A 25336-nucleotide genomic window follows, 5' to 3' on the forward strand; every position below is an offset into this window, starting at 1 on the left:
AGATTGTAATCACATCCACAATAATCAGAGGATTATGACTTCAAGTGAAGAACAGGCAACAGGAGCAGACAAAATTAGTAACAACTCCAAGGCTGATTCCCACTGTGTTAACACAGACAAAATCAGCATAGTAGCTGTGCAGAGCTCAAGTTGTAAGTGATTACTTAAGCCCTCGGTGATTTTTTGAGCTAAGAAATCAAAATGTTCAAAAACTTCATGGTTTTTTTTTTTTTTTTTTTTTTTTTGTGTTGCTTTTGTTTATTTGAAGGAAGCAAAACATGTCTTGCTGAACACATCTTTCTCCTTGCAAGTTTCTTAGAAGTGCCTGAGAAGTCCGGCACACAATTTGAGGTTTGCTACAAGCTGAGCACTTTGGGTCAAATATGCCTGTTTGTGTCTCTGTTGCTCCGTTCTTACTTAAGCAGAACATAATTTAATTTGATAACCTATTAGCAGTAGGTTTATATTGATCGAAGCATGCTGCAAGGACGCAACCTGTGTGAGGCGCAAGCACCCCCATCACCTGAAGGATCTCCCATACGAACCTCTTCCAGATGAGTGTGTCAGATATGTTTTGCCAAAGCGAATAGCTGCTGGCCACCCTCTCTCTTCACCCAGCTCATGGATCAGCACTGCAGGGTCCTCTGGATCAAAGACTCATCACCACCTCCATTCTTCCCTTTGCATTAGATTCCTCCTATTCCTCAGCCTTTTCAGCTTATTCCTCCTGCAAAACTCTCCTCACCCTCATGTTTCCCTTGCCTTCACGAGCCCAGCCTCTTTCTACCTGCTCTGTGCGGAGCAGCCAGCCTTCCCGCACGGCTGCGGAGCCCTGCGTCTGCAGCCCCCATGGGGATGTGCATCCCTAGCAGCACAGCTCAGCTCTTTAGCTGCCTGAAGCCCTGACCTGGAAGGAGGCTGGATGAGCAAAGCATGGACGAAGTTCTGCGGAGGCGTCGCAGGCAGATGGCAGGAAGCACAGCAGGGAGAAAGCTGGGAGCTGCTCTCTTACACTGGGCACAGTACTTCTGCAGTCTGGAGGAAAGCACACAGCCGTCCCTCGGGAAAGGACTCCGTGTTTTGCTCCTGCTGCTCTAGGAAACTGTAAATGCACTGTGTTCAGACCTGACAATCTCTTCGGAGCTTCCTGCATTTCTCTGATCTGCCACAGGCAGAGCGTGCAACAGGGAGCTGATAGCTGGGGCTCGGCTGAGGGAAAGCACACGGCAGTGCCACATGCAGGGTCACGTACAGCCCTGGGGTAGCAGGACGCACGTCCAGCCCCTGCAGCCAAAGGGTGCTGGAGGGGCCGCTACTCCTCGCTCAAACCCAACTGAGAACAGTCCAAGACCCCACCTGCAAAATCCCTGCCGTGGGAGCGCAGAGCGTTCTGCAAACATCACAGCACTGCAGCTTTCTTCAGCTTTGAGGTCCTGGTAACTGACCTAGGAGCAAACTGCAGCAGGAATAGGTCTCACAGTTTAACTTAGTGACCTGAAAACACCACGTCAACTAAACGACAGCCAGGCTTTTCAAGCTCGGAGGGGTTTACCCGTTTCAGTAGCAGAAGCAGATAGCTAGAAGGGTATAGCACACTCTGCTGGGAGCAAGGACGAAGGCACACCCGTGCGCTGTGTCACCCTGCACGGGGAGCAGCAACCTGACGGTGTGTGCACCATGGGAGGAGATGGAGGCAGCCTGCTGTGGAGGTAAGAATACCGGGATTTTCCTGTTTTCACACTGTTCCCGTGGCAAAACCGTGCCAGCATGCCTCCTCGGAGCCACCAGCTGTTGCCCACACGCCTGCAGCCGGGCCAAAGAGCTGCAGATGAGCAGCTGCTCTGGGGCTACCAGCCACCACGCCAGACACAAGCCCATTTCTGCTCCAGGCACCCACAAGGAGCAACTCCAGCTGCTCCAGACCCACCACAACGGACTCGCAACCACATGGTCCAGGTCAAGGTGAGCCCCTGAACCTCCTCTGTGGTCGCAGCACCTACCACCAGGCAGCCAGGAGGCAGCCAAGGCCAGCACCAGGCTGACGCAGCAGCACTAGTCAGGAGGAGAGCAGGCAGCTTTGGGAAGAGAAGGAAGCGTGCCGCTGCAGAAGGTGTCTCCCGTCGCCAGGCTGTGATATGCAGTAACGAGCCCTGTGCTCAGCACCTCGAAGAGAGGTCCCCATCCCTTGGAGCACGTGGGTGCAGACCTGCGGGCAGCCGGCAGCCAGGGGATGAACACTGCAGCACAGGGGGCTCAGAACCTGGCTCCTCCGCTGCTGCACGTGAGCCAGCACTGCTGGCAGTGACGGGCAGCCCCATTGTGACCGTGGGGCCTCTCCCTCTGCAGCAGGAAGCCCGACCTGCTCGGTAGGTGAAAAAGCAAGAGTCGGGTGTTCAGTACCCTAGAAATTACCTGAAAAATGACTGCCTGCGGTTGTGCCACGTACTGCCTCATCAGCATGGAGCACCACTGCCATAGCATGGAGGAGAGAAAACACAGACACGTGAAACGAGGAATAGATAAAAGGGGAGAGACTGAGGACAAACTGAAAGGAGAGGCCAGGCAGGGTCTCATGCTCGCCCTGCCCCATCCCTTTCGGCTCAGGAGGACCTGGTGCTGGGCAAAGGAGCCGGACAGGGTAGAAGCCAGGGTGGTGAAGAGGGGTGGCCACTTTGTGTGCATGGGCAGCACCTCACCCTATGCCTCATGCAGAGCGCCCACACGGTAATTTCCCTGCCAGCCTCCATTGCGTGATGACGGGGAAGTTTCTGCTCTGGCAGAAGTTTCACATCCACCTCAATTCCAGAGGCTTTATTTCCAGGAATTTCCTCTGCGGCACCCCGAGCCCACATCTGTGCACTGGCACTGCCAGCAGCACTGAGCTGTGCGGGCAGCCACGGGCAGACCCTGTGGCACCAGGACACTTGGTAGGTGTCATTTACAGCCTCTCCCCAGGTACCATCCCGTCCGCCTTATGGAAGGGGAAATTGAGGCAGAGTCCCACAGTTATAGGAATAATTGTGCCGGTGGGCACTTTTTGAAAGTCACTGGGGCCAGGAGAAACAACTGGAGTGCAGGCGGGGCGTCTGTCTCTCTCCATGGCTTGCAGTAGGTACTGAACCAATTCTCACAGCAAGTGCCTACAGGGGGAAGAGCTCCCTCCGCACCCTGCATGCAAAAACCCATCACCAGCCCATGGGGATGTGAACACATGAGGATGAGGAGCAAACAATCAACTTTTATGCATGTATTACAACCTTCTGTAGAAAACCCAGGAAACCACCCACTGCGTCCACGCCAGTGCTGCTGCCTTCAGTTTCTCGGCTGCACGTTCAGAGGGACAGCCTCAGTCACCGTGAGCTGACAGAGCATCCTGAACCGCAGCAGCTCGCGGGAGCCTTGTACCCAGCCCTGTCCTTCACACCTCGTTGCACCGCCAGAAGACAAGCTGTGGCATGAAAGATACTTGTGGGAGGTGGTGGAGGAGATGGGCATGTGTTGGACCCAAGGATCTCTTGAAGTCCCTTCCAACCCCTACACTTCTGTGATCCTGTGATCCTGTAACACACACATCATGGTAGAAGGCACACTGGCATCTCCTGCGGCACCACGGTGAAGTGGTGAGATAGCCCACCGCTGGCTTCACCCTTTACTTTGTCTAGAAAAGATGCCTGAGTATCAGCCACCAGAAGGTCAACAGACCCGACAGGTAGAGCAGTTGTCTCTTCAAGATACATCCAGAACAGAGGTGGACATGCAGTGGGGAATAAGGGCATTCCCTAAAACATCCCAGCATGGGAAACTTGCAAAGGTGATGGGGGGATTCTTCTGAGCAGGGGTCCGGGATTAGCCCTGCAGCCGTGCTGCAATCCAGGCACTGCTAAGCAAATGCATCCCCTCTGGTCCCTCGTCCCCCCTTCCAGTGGCACAGACCCTGCACACCCCTCATGAGACCACTTCAAGGAAAGACAGAAAAGAGGTGCCTGCTACATAGGGAAAGCGACTATCCAAAGGAGCCAGCTGGCACCCTGTGGGACTCGCACGTGTTGCTTTTGCATCTGCTCCGTTTTCCAAATCACACCTGCAAAAAAAAAAAAACACCAAGCAGGCATAAAGCGATGTGTCTTGTGCCTTCCTGCCACTCGCATGGCCGCCTTCAGACCAACCGTGTTGCTTGGCATGCAGCAGCAAAAGAAAACCCCTGCCTGAGTTGGCGCTGCCGCTGTGCTGACCGCACGTGCTGCCTGCCTCTCCCTGAGCAAACCAGCTGGCAGTGAAGACAGGCACGTCACAGGGGGCCTTCCCCGCTCAGCAGTGCTTTTACTGCTTAGGGCAGACACTGACCTGAGGTCTTCCCAAAGGTGCAGGGCTGTCCGCTTGGTCACTCAGCCCAGGTCACGGCTCTGCTAATCCCTCGCGGCAGCAGCAAGCAAGAGCTCATGCTTAATAGATCCAAGACATCCTGTCGTGATACTTTCAAAATTAATAAAGAAAGGCAGAACCAGCAGACACCAGGCAGGCTTTCCACTGAAACCCCCACGCCAGCCTCACAAAGGGAAGAAATTCGTAACATTAGATATGGTTCGGAGAGCTTAATCCAAAGCAGCTTTAATTAATCTCCCCAGGCTTTCAGAAACTCGGTGCCACACGCAGCTGCACGGGCACTGGTGCTGTTCGCTCCTAAATTTTATGGGAATGGGAAATTCATTCCAAAGCCCTCCTCCTCAACCGCCTCGGATGTGAACTGGAAAGGCATCTCAAAAGCCATATATCAAAGCCTTGTCGCTGCCACCCCACCAGCCACCCCTCCATCTTATAATTTACATCACATTGCCTGCCCTGCTCGCTGCTGTCACTGGAACTAATTCTGCTTTGGAGTAAAACCCATTTACACAGCTAATTGGAGCTGTACTCCAATTTCTTTCTTTCTTTTTTTTTTTTTTTTTTTTGGTAGCATTTGGCTCTTACTCTCTTAAAGGGCATGAAAATTTGATTTCAGTGATAAAGCCTTTTTTCCCCCTGTGTAAATAGAATATTTCTAAAACTCCCTTTCACAATATATATATATATATATATATATATATATATATGTTTAAAAAAATAATCACAGCTGTGCTTCATTTTAACCCAATCCAATTAGGATTGTGTAAATCCCCCGAGATTCTTCTGAAAACAAGGGGAATTAGTACACCCTGCCATGAACACATTTGCCCTCGTACTTCAGAATAACTGACTGGCTTTTGACCTAAATCTTCAGATTATCTGCATGTGGGACACCCTACGCTGCATTTTACTTTTCCACAGTGAGATCCATAAGCAGGCGAGCCCATTCTCAGATTTTCCAAAGGGATCCCCAAATCCAATCTAAATGCCTAGAATTTACCTGGTTTTCTTTTATACATATAAATAACTGCATTTCCATTCGCTCTTTGTTTCTCATTTTCATTTTCTTCTAATATCTGCATGTAAATGTCTGAAAATAGCATCTGTAATTGAAGATTATGAAGTATAGCCAGCTCCTGACAGGCTGCTAAGGAAGATGGATTATCCTCATTTTTCTGTAAATTTTGTCAATTTTGGAATTCATAAGCTATCAACACTGATCAAAATGTGAACACACAGCTGTGTCAAAAAGAAAGGCGCAAGGACGTTGTGGCTCCCGCGTTCCCGCAGAGGCTGGGTCTCCTGACCCTCCCCCAGCCGGAGCCGGAGCGGTGCAGGGATTACTCCCAGCCACTCATGGTATTCATTCCCCCCCCCCCAAAAAAAAAAAATTCAAATAAATAAATTGAAAGTACGCAAATTCTCTGGTGCGCTGATTCAAATCACAAAGCGTAATTTATTGCATGTTCTCCCTTTTTATTTATCCCTAAGTAGTAAACACGATTTCCATTCAGGGGGTTCGTTATGTTCCACTCCTACCAGACAATCACAGCACACTTGAGGCAATTGTTTAGCCTCTTCCTCTCAATTTTCCCATTACTGGGAGTAAGTACTGTTGGGACTCTTTAATAGCCCGACTGCAGCCCATATCAATAACAGATGAGGTTTAATCGTCCAATACAAAAATTATTTAGGCTCAGTAAGGACATTCAATGTCATTTGCATAATGGCATTCCTATCCTGAGCACCCAGCCCATCGTGCATAAACAAGGCCCTGGGACTATAAATAATAATAAATCATGACGCCCATGCTCCTCTTGCTGTAATAGGAGCCTCTCTTTGTAGAAATTATTTCAGCAGGAAATGGGCACTGCAATTTTAAGGACGTGGCATTCCACAGACCAGTAAATCACACTCACACGCGCACGCCCTCCGCAGAGGCTGCCCAGGGTGAACAACAAAACCCCGTGGAACAGCAGCACAGAAAACAACCGGCACTTGTAGCAGAAAACGTTCTTTTTTGTTGTTGTTTTGTTATTTTTCCAGGCAGAGCTAGCAAATTGAATAAAGCCAAGGCCTGAATAGAGCGAATTGTGCCTGGGCATGCATATGCAAGGCTGACTGACTTCATTTCAAATTTGAATTGTGACCTGTCTCCAGCCTCAGAGATTACCTAGAGCAAAATTAACTACAGTAGGAAGCAGTTATTTCCAGACAAAATGAGAAGCGCATAACTAGACATGCCTGCCTGGATTTAACGAGCAGAGCCACCCGGGATGCTCTTCCACTGCCTGCAGTGGGAGCGCTCCGCCGGGCTGCTTGTATTCCCGGCCATGCAGAAGCCTGTGGAGCTGCGGCCAGGGAGCAGCTGGCCCTGGGGAAGGAGCCTCCTCTCCAGGGTCACCGCACGGTTTGTGGGATGTGCCGGTCCCCCCGTCCCCGGGCACGCCGCGGGGACAACCAGGCCAAAAGGACAGCACGCAGAGGCCTTTCGGCACAGGGGCTGTGGATGCGGCACAGAACCAGCCAAAAAGGAAGGCCGGGGGCCAGGGCTGCTGTCTTCAGCAGGAGGTGCCTCCTGGGCCGGCATCGAGTCCAACTGTCTGACCACTTCGGGGCTACCCAAAAGTTACAGCACGTCACTGAGGGCACTGCCCAAACGCCTTCTGACACTGACAGGCACGGGGCACCCACCTCCTCCCTAGGAAGCCCGCGCCAGTGTCTGACTGCCCTCACGGGGCAGAAATTCTCCTGAACCTCCCGTCACTGGCTCCTGGGGAGCAGTTACTGGGTTACTGAAGAGGCGAAGCGAGGCCAGCGGCCTGCCTGCTCAGAGGAACCAGCGGCACCCATCGGACACCTCCTGGGACGGGGCTGGCCACCACAGGGCTCGTCGCACTGACGGTCCTCCTCACGGCCTGCAGCACCCATCTGGCCCAGAGAAACAGGGCGCCCCACCGTCTGCTTTTCTCCTGTCTTCCACCAAAAGGAAGGCTCGTGATAGTATCCCTACGTTGCTGCTTGGAGAGCAAGCCAGCGGAGGCTCTGAGATGTATTCAGACTGCTCCCCAAGGACCTTTCGGTGTAGAGTGGTCAGACCTGGCTCTCTATAACCTGTGGTGAAAAGCATCCCTGACTCCTAGCGAGATGCCCACAGCAACACCACCACCTCGTATCAGGCAAGAGGAGGAAGCGAAGTCTGCTGCCTGGCCGTCTCTTGCCCTCACCATCTTCGAACCTCTTCTGGAAGGCTTGGTGGGAGAAAGCAAAGGCCTGCACACGCTTCAAGATGTCTTTTTAACGAAGCCCTTCACAGATCATTAAAAGCACCATTCACCTGCCTGGGGCAGAGAAAGCCAGCAGTCTCTTCCTACTGGCTTGTAAGGAGAAGTCTCCATAGAAAATCATGAGAAGGCCTCCCAAAAAAAAATAAATAAATAGACATGTATCTCAGTGAGCTATAGTGACTTTCTAGTTTTCAAACTCACCAGGCAAGTAACAAGTGTTCAAATGAACAGTGACAGGACGATAACGGTGACAGCTGATCTCTGCTTTTGCTGTGATTTGCATCCCCACACATCCATCCTCAGCTGCTCATTTGTCTATGTCTCCTTCGTCTCCCAGTGTAAGCATTCCTCAGCTTCTTCACAGACACCTACCTACCCTATTGCTCACTTTCCTTCATTAGCCCTGTCCAGGCTCCTTGCCCACCGAATGTCCTTTCACAGTCTCTGCATGGGTTCTTTCTCACCATTCAAATGCCAGAGCTTCCTGTTGTGGTTTAACTCAGCAGGCCGGGGAGCACTGTGCAGCCATTCGCTCACTCCCACAGCGGGATGGGGGAGAGAATCAGAAAAAAAAAAGTAAAGCTCGTGGGTTTAGATAAAGACAGTTTAATAGGACAGAAAAGAGAGTGGAAATAACAGTAATAATAATAATGATAAAAGAATACACAAAACAAGTGAAGCACAATGCAATTACTCAGCACCTGCTGGCCAGTGCCCAGCTAGTGCGACAGGGGCAGCACCCCCAGCCAACTCCCCCCCTATTTATTGTTCAGCACAAAGCCACATGGTATGGGACATCCCCTGGGCCACCTGGGGTCAGCTGCCCTGGCTGTGTCCTTTCCCAGCTTCTTGTGCACCCCAGCCTCCTCCGTGTGAGAAGCTGAAAAGCCCTTGAGCGTAAGTACTGCTCAACAACTAAAACAAACTAAAACACGGTTTCATTTCCTGAAGAGTACAAAAATTGCCTAACACACTTTCAGGAACCTCTCACTGGCTGCTCTTTGCACCAGCGTTGCATGCTCATCCTCCTGACACCCGCACCAGTCAATTATATGAGTGTCTTTGCCTCAAAACAGCATCTCCCCTGTCCTCTTCCTCCTCCCTTGGAGGGAGTCCCTCGTTTCCTCCTGTCCAGCTTTTGCTGTGGGTTCATGCAGGGCTTTTTTTTTTTCATATCTTGCTCTTTCCCTGTGCTCTCTTCTTCATGAACTGCCTCAAACCCAGCACAAATGAAATGACCACCTCGCTATTCTCTTTGTCAGCAGCTTCTATCATTCTACACATAGTGCCACACAGGGGCGTCCAATTAAATAACACACAACATATTCAATACTGATGGAACAATAGTCTGTGTGTTTCTTTTTTTAAACCAGCACATAATCACTTCATGCCATTCATTGTCACAAGGTATTACTAAAACACATTGTTTTTCATGATTCTGAAAGGAACTAGACACTTTCATCGACAACAGTAACCATTTCAGCCACAGGAGGAGGGAAGATGGACAATCCTCCTGTTATGGTGGCTCTGCTGCTTCCACTGAAGCATCTAAGCACAGAAGAAAATGCAACCTGCAGTAGAGCCACTGGTATGTCCGTACTGAAAAATATGAAGCAGAAATACGAGGCACACTTGGAATGTGCACGAGGTTTACATCTATGCTGCTCGGTATCTTTAATCGGTGTACCAACTGCTCCTGACACTTGAGATGTCGTGTGCACATTTCTAAGAACAATGTTTGTGCAACACTTCCAGATGAACTATCCCAAGGTATTTCACAAATGCTGTCTGGGACAGTCACCCAGCCCTCCTTTATAACTGTTACACAGATGAAGAGAATGAGATTCGTGAAGGTAATGACTCAACACCCAAAAGAGACCACAGGTTACAGCTGGCTCCCCTCCTGCCGCGTCCTTCTATATGATCAATGGCATACAAAAAGCAGGGTCCTAACAGACCACATGAGTAGCAGACAACCTAACAGGGTCCGGTGTGAGATTCGTATGTTTTTGCTTTGTGCCTTCTCTGCCCCAAGACTCTTTTGTATGACAGCTGTTGGGATTCTGAGCAGCAGCTCACACAGCTTTTCTATGCTTCATACTGTATACAATATGCTTATTTCAAAACGGTAACACGTGGCAAAAGATCTGGGCACTGTTTACCACTTTAGCTCCAGGTGCACGTAATCTCTACCCACATGAAGAACAATGGAGAAAGAAAGACACAGCATTTGCAGTATTCTGTGGCATGCTACAAAGTCAAAAATGAACAAAATCCTTCCAAACCACAAGCTCCTGATTTCAGGCCACGTTGAAAGCTGGACATAAACGTTAGCATTTTATTTTCTAAAAGACTTCCATTTATTTTTCACATTTGTGCTCCTGAGAGCCAGGTGAACCTATGGTAGATTGAAGTCCTCTATTTTACATTTTGTGGGTGGCAACTGTTCCTACAATGCTAAAGTCCCCACCAAGTTGCCAGTGTGAAATTGGCCCTATAAAGCAAACAGGCTCTTCCAAAGCTTTTTCCTTTCATGCCTTCACTGTACCCAAGGCTGGAATGGGGAGGGCCACAACACTGCAAGACAATTTTCATGTGGGAAAGCCAGAAATACGAGGACCAACCTTGTTCTCAAAGATTTATGGAGCGCTTGTTAACTGTGTGTCTTCAGGGGAGTTCAGATAGGCAGCGGGAACTGAACTAAGTGGAAAAGCAACCCTTGCCCAGACAGGGGGCCATGACCCGCCTTGGCTCTGAGCCCTTAACCCAAAGTCTCTGTGCAGCAACACGACAGGGCACAGAGAAGCTAGGAAAAGGGGGCTTTGGAGAACCACAAGCGCAGAAATACTCCCTCCTCCTCAGATACACTCTCTGAGAGGTTGACGTGAACGAAAACACTTTGTATGGAAAAAATCCGGGGGGTGATGTGATGCTTTCTTGTACATTACTCTCAGTAACACTTAACAGGCATTTAACCAGATGCATGTCAGAGGGTAAATCCTGAGCTATTTGTTTTCCCTTTGCCAATTAGGCTGAGACCCACTGACAGCTAAACCTGACAGGCGGCAAATGTGTGGAGATTCAGAGACAGGACACTGGCAGTCCATCCTCACAGGGACCAGGGTGCACAGGATCACCTACCCACCTCCGAGACGCCCGCCCCAGCATTTAAACATCTCCGTTTTTCCTGGGGCAGGGAAACTGTTTCTTCTGCTGCATAAAAGCAGCCTAGAAACATCAGGCACTGTCTGCACACAGATGTGAAAAACAAAGCAAAACAGAAAAAGGCAGGCGGATCATCAAGCACGGTACGAACACTTGAGGCCCAGCACCTCCTCACTGCTGTGAAAGACCCTCGTGAGGGATCTTCTGCGTGGAAAAGTCATCAAAGATGACAGGTGTGCATGCACTATTTTAGTTTTCATCAAAATGTTTTCTGGACAGGTTAACGAGATACTCTGCTTTTTAGTAATCATCATTTTCCTGCTAAAATCATTTGTGCAGCTATGATGAAAATGTCCAGGTGCTGCACAGGCATCAGAACATCCCGACAAGAAAACAGTTTCAGAAAATCGGAAGGAAACCCCACTGTCTATACGACCCACCCTGACCGCTGTCCCATTTTAATGCCAGAAGTACATCCGAGGGTCATGTTTTCAAACCCTTCTCCACAGCCACAAGAACCAGAGAAAAACGGCTTGCCTTAACGAAAGCACAGACCTGAGCTCTGTGGCTTCAGGAAAAGCTCCCACCAACGTAAAGCCTCTCAACCCGGCAGCCTGTCCTCGCGTAGCCTTTTGGATACCGCTCTGCGCATGACTTCTCTGGGCTACCTCAGAAATCAGCTCCGAACCTGGAGGGACATCTGCAACATGGAAAACGACCAAGAGAACCCCTGTTTCTCCGTGGCTGCCATGATTCAATTATGTTTCCAAGGAGTGGAGCAGGACTGAAACCATGCCCTACATGTTACAGTGCTCTCTTCATGCAAGAGCCTTCCTCATTTCAGATTAATTATTTTTTCAGTTCAGCAAATTCTGCTGCCACGCAATTTTTAAGCAGCCACTACTGATATGGGCAGAGAGGAATTTTGAAATTAGTTTTTTTTTTTTTTTTCCTAGAAGTAGCTCAGCTCCACAGTTCCTTCATATCATCATACAACCACTTTGTTGCTTGTTTCATTCAATTCCTTACCCAGCAAATGGCAACCCAAAACTATGGCATTCTTCTGAAGAGCCAGCATCGGCTCTGAGAAAGGTGCAGTCAGCAGACAGAGAAGGGCTTCCAACCCGCCAGCTCTCCGTCTCGCCTCCTGTGCTGTGTCGGGTGCCACTCTCGTGCCTGTAACCGTGCTTTTCACGTTCTCCGCTGTAATCGTACGAACGTTTCACCAAGTCACAGCATAAAAACTGGAGTGAAGAGCAATAGCTGGACATCAGTGTCATAGGATAATTCCGGTTGGAAGGACCTTCCGAAAGCATGGATATTGCTGAGGAACTCAAAAGTCTCTTAAGGCAGGGCCAGCCCCTGGGTCAGGGGTTTATCCAGCGTCATCTTGAAAACTGCCCTGGTGGAGGCAGCACAACTTCACAGGGCAGCCTCTTCCACTGCTAGATCATCCCCAGGGTGAAAGCTTCCTTATACCCTGAGCCATTTCATGCCCACTGCCTCTTGCTTTGCCACACTGCACTGCTGTGAAGAGGCTGGCTCCTTTCAAGTCCTGTAACACATCAAGATATTCAGCTCCTCACACGCTTTACGTGGAGCATCCTGAGAATCCAGTTTGCTGACTTCAGTAACAGATTTAGGAAAAGCCCTCAAATGAGCTTGAACCAGCAGTGATTTCCAAACCAATGGGTGAAAGTCTTACTGGGGTCTATTCGAAGCCTGTGGGACCTAGACATTCACTAGAAACCAAGGAAACAAGTCTTGTTCCCACTCGTCAGATGCCCACACAAACCCCTTCCGTCCAAGCGCAATGTGAGCCGGCACCACATTAAATAAATCAACGGGCAAGTGGGCTTGCTTATAGATTCCTCCGTCCCCCTCTTTCAGGGCTAACATGGAGAGAAGGACGTAGGTGAGTTTTGATGTGCCTAATGAGGGCCATTACAAAAAGTTGTCTTTTTCCACAGAGAAAACCAGGTTCAGGACAGTTCCTGACGTGGCTTTCCTGTGCATACAGAGCACAACTCGTATGCGTTCTGCAAACACGTGGATGGCTCCATCTGTTACTTTTCAAAGGGACAAAGACTACACGAGCAGTTACAACTGTACTCATCTCACTCACATATTATGCTTTGATGTGATATTGAATGTCTAATGGGTGGCCGGTACATCACTGCTCAGTGTGGGCAATGTCCACTCTATGCCCTTTTTTCTACACACAGACTTGCAATTAACTGTCCCCTAACAACATGAAACCTTGGAAGAAAGACTCTGCTCAAGACAAAGATACGACTTTTTTTAATTATTTTAAACACACCTAAAGGGATAGACTTTAAAGAAAAAAAAGTGTGGTAGAGCCCAGAAAGGCATTGCAATGCCCGAAGGACTTCCCTACCCCTCTCTTTCAGGATGCCCTCTGCCTGCTGGGGCAAGGGGAGGAGACATCAAGGCCTGCTTTGGGTAGAAGACAGACCCACGCGTTGCCCTGCCAGACACAGAGGTGGTCCCAAAGCAAAAACATGCAAGCAGAGGCAAGACCTGCTACAGGCTTAATGCAGCAGTGCAGGAGGGACGCAGTGCAAGGATCAACCCAGGATACCCCTGGGGCTTCTCCAGCTAAGTAACCGGCACCAGGAGTCCTTTAGTCTTTCAAATGCACAGGTAATACTGCTTTCCTTTTCCCAGCCACTACCTGCCTGCTCCATCTCGACAGCAAGATCTTCAGGGAAGTTGCTCTTCCCTAGACGGGGCACGAAGTACTCAGCCCGGCGGTGCCTGTTGGTGCCCCCAGGATCACTGTCCTGTGAATAAGCAACAACCACAGTGACAGTGAACGGGAACAGGAATCCAGCACGAAGTCTCATGTGCTGAAGGCTCAGCTTCCAGAAGCCAAGGGCAATTCACAGCTCTGAGCTCCCTCGAGGATCCTGGAGGACCCTGGAGGATGGGAGAGTTCTACCTGACAGTTCTGCAGCACAGCCTTGGTATTTCACTGGGAGATGATGGTTCTGTAAGCCAGAGGTAGCAGCAGCATCTCAGGGCTAAAGGGGGCAAGGGGCAGCCTCTGGACCAACAACTTCCTGCAGGGAGGCGCCTCTTCCTACACGACCAAATAGCCTTTCCCTGGCTCTTCTTGGAGACCAACAGCTAAGTCCCAAGCCTGAGGAACAGGAGAACTAAAGGCCAGCACAGCATCTTACCAGGTGGCAAGAGCACAGCGCGGAGGACAGGGATGAAATCCACGCCAGCAGGCACCATCCCCTACACCTGCACCCGCAAGCAGGGGTCCGAGCCCCAGTCCTGCATGCTGTGGGCTGCAGTTGCCTCTGCAACACAGAGAATCACAGGTCCCAGCGTAAATTATTGACCAGGAGGGGATGTGTTCCCTTAAGAAAGGTAGGGCAAAGAGGGAAACCTCTGCACAGCTTAACCTCCCACAGCCTCTGAACTGCACAGGGGGTCACGGTGCTCCCAGCTGCTGTCCCTCCGCCACCCTTCCTGCCGTGAACCCCTCGCCCTTTCCATTTGGTAGTAGTATTGATCTGCTGGCAGCAATGGGCTGGATAATTAGCCAGGAATTAGGGTTTCTATTACAGCCAGGAGGCTGCTCCAGCTGATTTATCACCTGAATAATTTACTGTGATTGAAAGGAAATTAAAATGAACTCCATTTGACAACTGTGCACTTTTATGGGCTTCAGTGAAGACTCAAAAGCCAAATTAATAGCCTGGTGTTGCTTAATAGTCTACTGAGAGTAAATATGGGAAGGTTTTTCCTCTCCTGACATGCTTTCGTAGGCTGGATTTTAGAGTTGTTGTTGTTTGTTTGTTTGTTTTCCTTCCCACCTATAAAGCCATGGCCTGAGTCAGAAGTTGTTTCGGCTGATAGAGGTGCAGCTGTAAAAATCACAGACCTGCTTTTCCAAGCTGCTCTTTGCTCCACATTTCCTCTTGCACCACCTGCCCTCATCCACCGCTCCCCAGAGGCAGGAGGGACGCGGGGCTCAGAGAAAGGTGCTGAGGAGGTGCCACCTTTTAATGAGTTCCTTCATTAAAACACTTCCTGCAACAGAGGGCAATGGGTTTCTTACCATACTCTTTTTTATTTTTCTTTGTACAACTTTCTAGTATTTTTTTCCGGTGTATTAAATACCCAACTTTCATCTGCCTGTACTTATCTCCAGATCCCGACTGCATCTCATGATTGCATATATTATTATTTGTTTGTCAGATTCCTGAGTTTGTTCCTACCTAAACCCAGAATATCCACGTTTTGTCCAGAAAAGAATGAAGGAATAGATAATTCAGTTTAATTCTGGTTAAAAGTAACGTGAAAGCATCAGGAAAGGCCAGGGAATTATCTGCTATTAGCAGCAAGTAGCTCTCTTTTAAGTCAGTGACCTACATAGTGTTGAATCTGATCACATCACGTTATGCCTCATTATGGTCCTGATCTAAAGTCTATTGAAGTCAATAGAAATATTCCTCTTGGCTTCAATGAGTATTCGATTGGACCTATGTGTGAAGCTGAAAACACAAGAGAATCCATTTCTGTTGTGGACAGAAACTCAGCAAAGACTCTTTATTCTGAGGAAATTAATGAACTGCTGCTCTTGCTGAACTGCTTCTGCTATATATACTCTAGGCACTGCTGTAACACCCCCCAGTTCTCCCCTGCAGAGGCGTTAATCCAGCTCTCGTGCTTACCAAAACCACATTAGTCTGTGAGACTTGCGCTTGCCTCTTGCCCGCCTTGACACGACTTCCCTGCACCCTCTGCAACCCCTCGTGCCTCAGGTGAGGCCAGCAGCTGTTTCCCAGATCCTGATTCTCCACAAACACCTTCTAGCAATGCTTTCATTGGCAAATGTATTTGAGTCAACCGTTCAAGCATACGTTGCAGAAACTTTTGTGCCCAGACCTGGTAAAGTCTCCTTCCTGGGGGGTGATAGACTCTTGAAGGAGAACCTCAAGGGTGGCGGGGTCACCGGGACACGGAGCCCTCCATGTTTCTCCCAGGGCTCCAGCGTGACGACACACAACGATAAAGCAGGAACAACTCCACTGCACGGTAGGACAGGGGGGTGACAGCCCTGCTCTGAGCACTGTCCTGCATCACCAGGCTGCCTGTCAGTGCTGGGCACGTGGCTGTTTGCTGTGCAGCCGTCTGGAGAGCACGCGGTGGCTGCAGCTGATGTCACAGCCCACCTCAGCCTAGGGTGGCTTCTCAAGTGAAGGGTTGAGAGCATTCCCTGCTTCTCTGACAGGAATTTGCAGGAAGCTGCTGGTGGACAATCAGCCATGTGCCTAAACTGACCTGTATTTGATTAGCGTAACCTCAACGGTCCTGATGGACTAGGCACAGAAATGTATGCCATGCCGTGCAGCAGCTCTGCGCGTAGGGTGGACGCGAGACGAGTGCAAGCTCTGAATAAAACCTCCAGTCCGTGCAGCAACCACTAACTGTTGTTTTGTGCTCTACGACAGGGGACGGACTGGAGTACCAGGGCCCAGCAGAGGTGTAGCGCAGTTACCAGGACAGGCAGCCAAAAGCCACTCCTCGTGTCCATAGAGCTCTGCTCCACGGAAAGTCTAGACGATAGCTACATGAGTAATGCAAACAGCCTTATCTGTGGGACATCGGGACAGTGCTTCGGGGAGCAGCAGGACCCATTCCCGCAAACACCAGAAGTCATGGAAAGAACAGGAACAGGAACCAGTCCAGGTAGTAGGTGCTGTGAACGTTTTCCTTCTCTGAGACCCGGGGATTATGTGACATCGAAGCCACAGGCCTCTGTCCTAGCCGACGAATGAGCTGTCTGGTGCTTGTGGTGGTTTTCACTCGTGAGCACAACGACAGCACAATGGTGGTGTTGTAAACACATGCCTATGTACAGCTCAAAATCAGTTCCCAGAAATACAAGACAGCGGTTTTCTTGTCAACATTGGCAGACAGTGCAAACCGATCATGGGCTGCTTGCAGAAGATGAGATGGGTACAAAAAAAGGACAAATGTAACGGAAAGGCATTCATTTTATACGTGAACTGATGTTCATGGCGGGGTTCTGTTAGGGCAAAGGAAGGCCGGAGTTCTTCTAGATTGCTGTCGCTATCCCCCCACTGCTCCCCAGAAATACGTAGACACAAGAGGACTCAGGTTGCACATCCAGCCCTCAGTCTCAGACTTCCCATCTTACAGCTCCTTGATGTCACCAGAATAGCATTCACCTGCCGTTAAATGTTCTGGCAAGGCACATGCAGGTATTACATACCGGTGCTGCAGAATGCACACATACAGCCGTATCACCAGGACATTAGGCTGCAAAACACGGCACATACCGCCTTACTTCTGCCCCTTGATGCACACAGTCCAACACAATCTCTAATTATGTGAGCAAATGGTGGGATCCCTGCCTCACCTCACTGTTTCTGAGCAAGGTACTGCCTAACATCTTGTTTTCTTGTCATTGTCCAGCGGTTGTCTTCTCTCTCAGCATTGTATGAGCCCTTACTCAGAGACAAGTATTCATTCCCCATGGTCTTCTCTACAGCAGTCATGCTTTACAGCAGATACGGAAACTCAGATAATGCCTGTCAAGTGAGTGCACAGCTTGTGCTCAGCTGAGAGTTAACTTGCAGGTCTCCGTTGTATGTAGGTGAACTGAGGAACAAAGACATTAAAGATGGAGGAGTGAAGGAAACAGACTGGAATCACTCACGTAAAGGGTCTGGCAGTGGTGAGCAAGGACTCAGGCCATGAAAACATCCACCTACATGAGTGGCAACGTACTCTTTCCAACAGACAAGCCCAAAACATCCAGAAAAGGCATCAGGAGAAATTCAGGACCCAGTCTTCAGCTGACGACAGAACATGCTCAGGCTGCAAATGCTTGTTTTGCAAATGCTGCCCCCTGCCACTACTCACCCTGACCGAGGGACTGTTCCCAGATCACAAGCAAAGAAGAATTAGGGAGGAGCAGCAAAACAGGGACAAAAAAGGTAGTTCCTTGTCTCACGAGCCATGAGTCTTCTGGTAAAGTACCTGGACTCCTCTTCAGGTGACTAGCACAGGGACATCAAGAAGTTTTTGTGACTAAATAAAATTAACAATATTCTGCTTGCTCCTCCTGGACTATATTTCTAATATAGTAGACAAGTAATGGATCACCAGCTCCTATCACACATCTTGTCTTTATGGGGAGGAGCATCCTTTCATTATTTTCATCTACAGAAATGGGCAAGGACTCCATATACCCATTGCTGCCTGAGCTCCTAACGTACTGCCTTCTGAGTTCAGCCACATTCTGGACGCATATCTTAGTCTACGACAGTAATTAACTGTGTTAATTACAACTCCATTTTTCCTAGTCACATGATTAATTTTTTCAATCTGATCTTGTGAAAGGTCTTTATGCCCATGGCCATGGGGGCGGAACTAGATAATCTTAAAGGAGCTGAAAGGACCTAAAAGGTCCATTTCAGCCCAATGATTCAATATGATTCAATATTTTCTTTCTAATTGATTTCTTTAGCATCACTAATTGATCTCGACAGCTTCTCCACTTTTCTTGTTTCATGACATGTTTGCTTTATTACAAAAGAGGTAAAACATGACTGCTTACTAAGGCAGTGGCGATCGTATCACATCCTCGTGAATCAGGCATTCATATAAATTACACGTGTTCATGCTGAAAATAACTGTTGTATGCCACCAAAAAGAAAAACCCATCCCAAAGAAATGTCAGCTCTTACCCGTGGCCCAGCCTTCCAAAAGCAAACGAGAATGCTCCAATCTATATGAAAGCAAACATCTAGCAAACTCCATTTGTAGTTAAACTAAAAAAAATCATGGAATCACAGCATCATTTAGGCTGGAAAAGACCTCTAAGATCATCGATTCAAGGCAGTTCTGCTAAGCCCATTTCACACACTATCGTGTCTTTTTCTCAGAAATATCATTTCTCAGCATCCATTTGACTTCTCGCACGTGAAGTACCCTTTTTAACAAATTGATAGGCGCATATCTCCACTCTCAATGCTCTGACTGCACAGACATTCTAGTTACAGCTTCTTACATGGATCCAGGGAGATCCTTGCTCCACCAACAGCTGAAAATCATGAATCTGACAATCAGGAAACATTAGCAACATCCTCATTTAATTATTCTATTCCTTCTATTAAGCCAATACGACATTATCTATTTCTGTTCTGACTCTGTCCCATAGGCTACAGTTCTGGATAACTCAGAAACTTTAGATTACAAAAAGCTAAAAAAGGATCTTCTTCCATCACCACTCTTTCGAATGATTTTTTTTCCTCATATAGAAGTTAAATAAGGATGGATGTAACACCATGCAGCTTTTAAGTGACCAGTAATGAACAGGCTTACTGTAGGAGTTGGCTCAGTGCCTGTCCTCTCCATTATCACTGGTGTTAGGGATGGGATAACCACCATCTAGTGGTACGCAAAGGCCATTTCACCTTCAAGAGATGCCGCTTCCTTGGCCTTCCTAACGAGTCATGGTTTTTTGGATTTGTTTTTGATTTCTGGGGGGAGGATTTTTGTCTTTTTTAAAATTCAAAATTATTTCATCATCCTCCTCATCTTTTTCCAGCTTGAATTCAGATTTATAGAACTCGTCAAAAATATAAACCATGGAAACCACAGAACCTTCAAAAACTGGTGAAAAACGAATGACTATGAATGAAGTAACAAATGACACGTCAGAGCTTAAGGGCACAGGGAATTTCTACTCTGCCATTGACTTTCAGCAAAAGGAATTATTTTTTCCAAATACACTGGGCCAGTACGTACTCCTTAATACTGAAGCCATGATGGTAGTAAACTACTACTGTGTTCCTGATAATCTCCAGTGGCCTTCAAATGTTTATACTCCTACAAAGGAAATCACTGTTTGCTTGCAGCTTAAGGCATCCATACACCTTGCTAAAGATCAGGTTTAATATTAACAAAGGAGATTAACAATGACTAATTACATCACTAAGTGTAGAAAAAGTAGCAAAGTAGACCCAAATTGAAGCTGACAGCAATACTTTCATTCCTACATCCCATGACTGCAGCTAAATTTAAGGCTGAGGGCTACAAACTAAAAGCATGGAGAGAGAAACAGCTAATCAATTTTTGCATGTGCTTCCGTATTGTGTCTGCTAAAATGGAACTTCTTCCCAAAATTAGTGCCAAGCCCTTCTGAAATACACTGCTAATCTGTAGGCACAATAAATTTACCTTCACATATTAATTGGGTGTTTCTTTCAGCAAATGGCTAACTAGCTGCCTAAAAAGCCATTTCTGGTTACAAAAAGCTAATTTGCATGTACAGTCAGGCTAACTCAGAACCAAAATTAGGCATAGAGTTTTGCGAGTCTATTCCTTATTATCTGCATAGCCTGGTTTTGATCCAACAGAAGTATCAGAAGCTGTGATGCTCTTTATGCCCTCATTCGATGTAACTGGCCCAGATTGGGTGTAATTTCATACCCAAACACTTGCTCATGTTTACATAACAAGTGTTTTCTGTCATTTTTTAATAGTTTTGGCTGAAGAGCTTGATACAACACCTGTTTCTCCATGTTTTTCTACTGCAGCTCTGAGAAATAATTGTTTGTTGATTTCCACCAAGGAGGCCTCTCATCAGAAAGCATATCTGGAAGAACACTGAGTGTTTGGAACAGTACCTGCTCTGGTTTGATGGGCTCAGTTGTTGTGAAAATGTCAGAATAATGTTGCCTCTCGAAGACTCGATCCAACACTTCTAACTGCTGCTGGGTGAAAAGGTCTCCTCGCATCTGTTTCCGAAGAAAGTCTCTACCCGGGAGAGAATGGCCATTTGGTACTGGAGATTCCTGAATACCTTTCAAAGAGGACAAAGAAGACAGAAGAATAAATAGACATTGCAATGATGAGACCTACAGAGGAATGTCCATTTTATCCATTGAATTAATGTGGGAACAGTATATTGACACAATGAAGAATCTTTGAGAGGAGGATACAAGCAAGACACACATTGCTAGAAGATGTACTGATCAGTTCTCCACTATAGCCAACCCTCAATGCAATTTGACAGCACTGATTTCACATATAATTTGAAGGCAAGACAAAGGCTTGTGGTCAGATCCTTTCTCACAGCACATTTACGACAATATTTGTGAACCTGTAATGCCTTAGATGCCAGAGGACATACCTACAACATATGATGCTAGAGCCACAGTCAGCTTGGATCATCTCCGACAGATCTGCTTTGCATAGTCACTGTCCATATCCCCTTCCTGTGATGCCTGCAAGTCTTCCTGAGCTCCGTCCTGCATGAAGGTCTGAGCTACAGTGTTCTTATGCCAAGAAGCAGGGATCCTTAATCCATAACCACGTTCCAATTGCTGTAACTGGCCGGTCAGCTTCCCAGACACAGACAGCAATAGCACCATACTAAAAGGCAACGTCACTGGGATGCAGAGTTGCCACCACAACAGCCTGAGCAAGGCCTGATCTGATGCACTCTCCCAGCTCACAATATCACTTTTTATTTCTGTATTTTATTTTTTTTTTGTATTTCATCACCAGCATGATGAAAGCCTGGGTTTCAAGGCCCATTTTCTCTCTGTCTCTCCCCCCTCCTTTCAGCAGGTTGGAAGTGACTGCCCCTGTCTCAAAAGCCATGAGACAAGTTTGAAAAATGTTTAGTTTGAAAAAAAACTCCTGCAATATGGGGCTTGCTTCAGTTTGCTTTGTTTGCATATTCACAGTGATTTTCTACTTTTCCTTCACCTGTCAATGCTAGAAATATATCTTTTATGTTCTGAAAGCTGAGGTCTGCAGTATTCCCAGGACTCCAGGAGGTGGAACTCCAAGAATAACAGTAAACATCAGATTTCCTCTCCAGATGGCAACACCACACTACACAGAGGAAGGAAACATTTTAAAAACGAGTTCTTAGTGCCCAGATTTGTCTGCAGAACCAGCACTCAAGGCTTCTCAGGTGGATTCTGCATCAAAATTTTTGAAGGCAAATATTAAAGGACATCTGTGCTAAGAGACCTCATTGCTGCAGACACCAGTTTTGTCTCCATATGCGTGCTGCTGATCGGTAACATGGCCGATGTCCAGTGGGCAAGATTTTTTCAAAAAGAACTACTGATTTGGATGGATTTTGCAGAAAACAATGCTCCTTTAAGACAGGTCTCTGAAACTATGGGACCAACACACGGAACCACTTTTTAAAACCTAGGTCAACCTCTGTAAATTTTCTTACACTCAACAGGCATTTGATGTAAGCATGTAATTATAGAAACATCCTTCCAAATTTTAGTTTGGTTGTTCAGGCAACAACAATGTTGTATTTATCTGTTTAGATGAAGTCAGGCAACTTACAACATGAATAGGCAGTGCTGGCTTCTATAAAGTGCCAGGAACAGTTTATTACATGCAGAAAAAAAATAGGAACCTGTCTTCTGAATAGAAAGTCAAAATGTGTAAAAAGGTATGAAAAGTTTGAACGGATATAAGACAGCAGTGTATCTTTATTTTTTTTCTTTAGTATTCTAAATCAAATAATATATAATTGACATAGTACTGGGTTTAGTCAACCATTCCTTATGAAATTAAAATTGTGGTTGCTAGCTGCACGGTAGCAGAAGGCGAGGGGGGACACTACCTCTGAACACAAAAGTGCTGGCTTTAAATTTCAGGTTAAAATAATGTTACTCTAAAGCTTGAATCAAAGTTAAAGGTTTTTACAGTTTTGGTTCAAAGTGGGCAATGAAAGACAGCTAAATGATCCTAGATACAGTACAATCTGGGAACTTAATATCCCAGAATCCAAATATCCTGAGTTGGAAGGGACCCACAACAATCATGGGACTCAGCTCCTGTCTCCACACAGGACCACCCACAAAATGTCTGAGAGCAATGTCCAAACACTTCTTGTACCCCAGCAAGTTCGGTGTCATGACCACGTCCCTGGGGAGCCTGTTCCAGTGCCTGACCACCCTCTCGGTGCAGAACATTGTCCTGATATCCAGCCTGACCCTCCCCTGTCCCAGCTCCATGCCGTCCCCTCGGGTCCTGTCGCTGTCCCCCGGGAGCAGAGCTCAGCGCCTGCCCCTCCGCTCCCTGTGAGGGAGCTGCAGGCCGCCATGAGGCCTCCCCTCTGTCACCTCCAGGCTGAACAACCCAAGTGACTTCAACTGCTTCTCCTACCTCTGCCCCTCCAGACCCTTCTCCATCTTTACTGCCACTCTCTAACAGTTGTATGTCCTTGTATTGTGGCACCCGAAACTGCACACAGTACTTGTGAGACCACGCTGACGCAGAGCGGAGCAGGACAGTCGCTCCCGCTGGCCAGCTGGCAGTGCCGTGCCTGATGCACCCCGGGTGCCATAGGCCCTTCTGGCTGACAGGGCTCACTGCGGACTCACGGTCAGCTTGCCATCAGTCAGAAGCCCCAGATCCCCTCCTGCAGGGCTGCTTTCCCGTCTCTTGTCCCCCAGTCTACATGCATCTAGGGCTGCCCCATCCCAGGGGCAGAATCTGGTACTTGTTAAACTTGACGTAGTTGGTGATTTGTCAGGATCTCTCTGCAAGGCCTCTCTACCCTCAAAGGCGTCAACGGTTCCTCCCAGTTTAGTGTCAAACTTACTGACTGTACCTCCAAGTCCTGTATCTAAGTCACTTATGTATTTATGAAAATGTTAAAGACAACTGACCCTAAAATGGTCAGAACCCCATCTGAAACTGGCTGCCAGCCTGATGTAACCCCATTTACGATATCCCTTTAAGCTCATCCCATCAGCCAATTGTTCACATGCCTTATTATGCTTTTATATAACTGCATTCTGGTCATTTTGTCCAGAAGGATACTGTGAGAAACAGCACCAAAACTTTTGCTGAAATCCAGAAAGATTACATAACATCATATCAGAGAAAACTGCATGGAAGCCCATGAATGATGTGCCTCACTGGCCCAACAGTGGCCCATTGGAAGGGGATGAAAACATGACAAGGTAGCGGTAAAGCTTCAGAAGGTTTTGAAATTCAAGACCAGGCTCTGATATGCTGCTGGGAATGCAGTGTGAAGAGCAAGACACAGAGGGCTGCTCCCCCCTCCACTGTCAGAACACCTGTGTTAAGGTCTCCAATGCCATCCCAAGGGTCTGAGAAACGATCAGTCTTTGAGGCGTGCTTCCCAACACAGCCTGCTGTTGCTGAAGTGAAGGAGCAATGCGTTTGCTGTCAGGGAGACGCCTGGGCAGAAATGAGGCAGGGCTGAAACTCTGAGGACAGCGGGTCTCTGTGCTGAAGGTTCTGCTTTTTTGTCAGAGGAGCTTGGCAGCTGCCCTTCATTCGCCCTTTTATTGCTCTCCCACTGTATCCCATCACCAAAGGGAAGAGTTTGTTCTTTTTCACTATGTTTCCTAAACTTTGACTAATTGCAGGTAGCTACTGGAATTCAGTTCGCAGGTAAAGGACTTTCTATATGCTGCGCATGACATATAAAAGTTCGTGAAGGTCTTTAGGATACATTTGGCTATTAGACATTATACAAATGTGAAATAATTACCATTAGCATTATGTATCATTTGAATACACTGGAACATCTTTGATAATTAAAACACCATAGGTACATTTGAAACAGTTTGGGTTATAAATAGGCTCCAGGGAGAGGTAAAACATTTTTCGTATAATCAATGGATCCACCTAGGAGAGTTCTGCTTCGTTGACAGTAGCACTACAAGCGTACCTACCTACTCTGCAAAACAATTAGCTCCCCGTCCAATGGCATCCTTCCAAAAGTGCTAATGAGGAACACAAATATAGTGCTCTCCTTAACAGAAAAAGACATTCTTCCCAAACAAATGTTTCAGCCTTGACCTCTACCAGGTCATATAGATGGGTCAAGATTGTACCATAGGACCACAACTTTCTGAACGAACTTGGATGTGATGCACTTCCCTCCCAGCACAAAACCAGAAGCCCCTGCCTATGCTTAACCCAAGTTGGAACAGCCTAGGGAGAGCTAAGCGCAGAGCAGATCCACCCCTGGGAAGAGGTGCCATGAACAGTCTTGCTAACAAAAGGCTGCCTAAATTGTGTGGATTTCATCCAGAAATACTGGCTCTTCGTTATTCAAGAGGAAGGTATTTTCTGGGGACCAGCAAATGGCAAGATCAGTTTAAAGAACCTGATAAACTGTGACTCAATTTTTTAGCATAATTTTATGGTTAATTACTTTTCCTTGACATGTCTTCTGAAACCACAGGAGACATACAGCATTGCTAAACATGCCTATAACAGATTTTTAGCTATACTCACCATGGAAATCACTTATTTTAAAATGGTGTTTTGCTTATACATGTCTAAAACCATGTGTCAAAGTAAGAAGAACAAATGTCCCTAATCCCTATCTTTACAAAGCTCTAGAGCATTTTGAAGCCCCACAGTCCAGCATAAGAGAAAAAAAAAAAAAAAAAAAAAAAAAAAAAAAG

At 47.5% G+C, this 25336-nt stretch overlaps 1 protein-coding gene across 1 annotated transcript in view; it reads right to left on the reverse strand.

Annotated features, from left to right (window-relative positions):
* PAX5 (paired box 5) overlaps nucleotides 1-25336 on the reverse strand; it is a gene marked incomplete at its 5' end in the record, with an annotated part of 116034 nt that overhangs the window by 57255 nt on the left and 33443 nt on the right. The window contains one exon of the mRNA XM_035310784.1: nucleotides 20534-20709. Within this exon, the coding sequence (XP_035166675.1) occupies nucleotides 20534-20709 (176 nt within the window). The remainder of the gene's footprint in view (nucleotides 1-20533; nucleotides 20710-25336) is intronic.

The sequence above is a fragment of the Oxyura jamaicensis genome, chromosome Z (assembly GCF_011077185.1).
Source record: "Oxyura jamaicensis isolate SHBP4307 breed ruddy duck chromosome Z, BPBGC_Ojam_1.0, whole genome shotgun sequence".
In the NCBI taxonomy this organism is placed as follows: Eukaryota; Metazoa; Chordata; class Aves; order Anseriformes; family Anatidae; genus Oxyura; species Oxyura jamaicensis.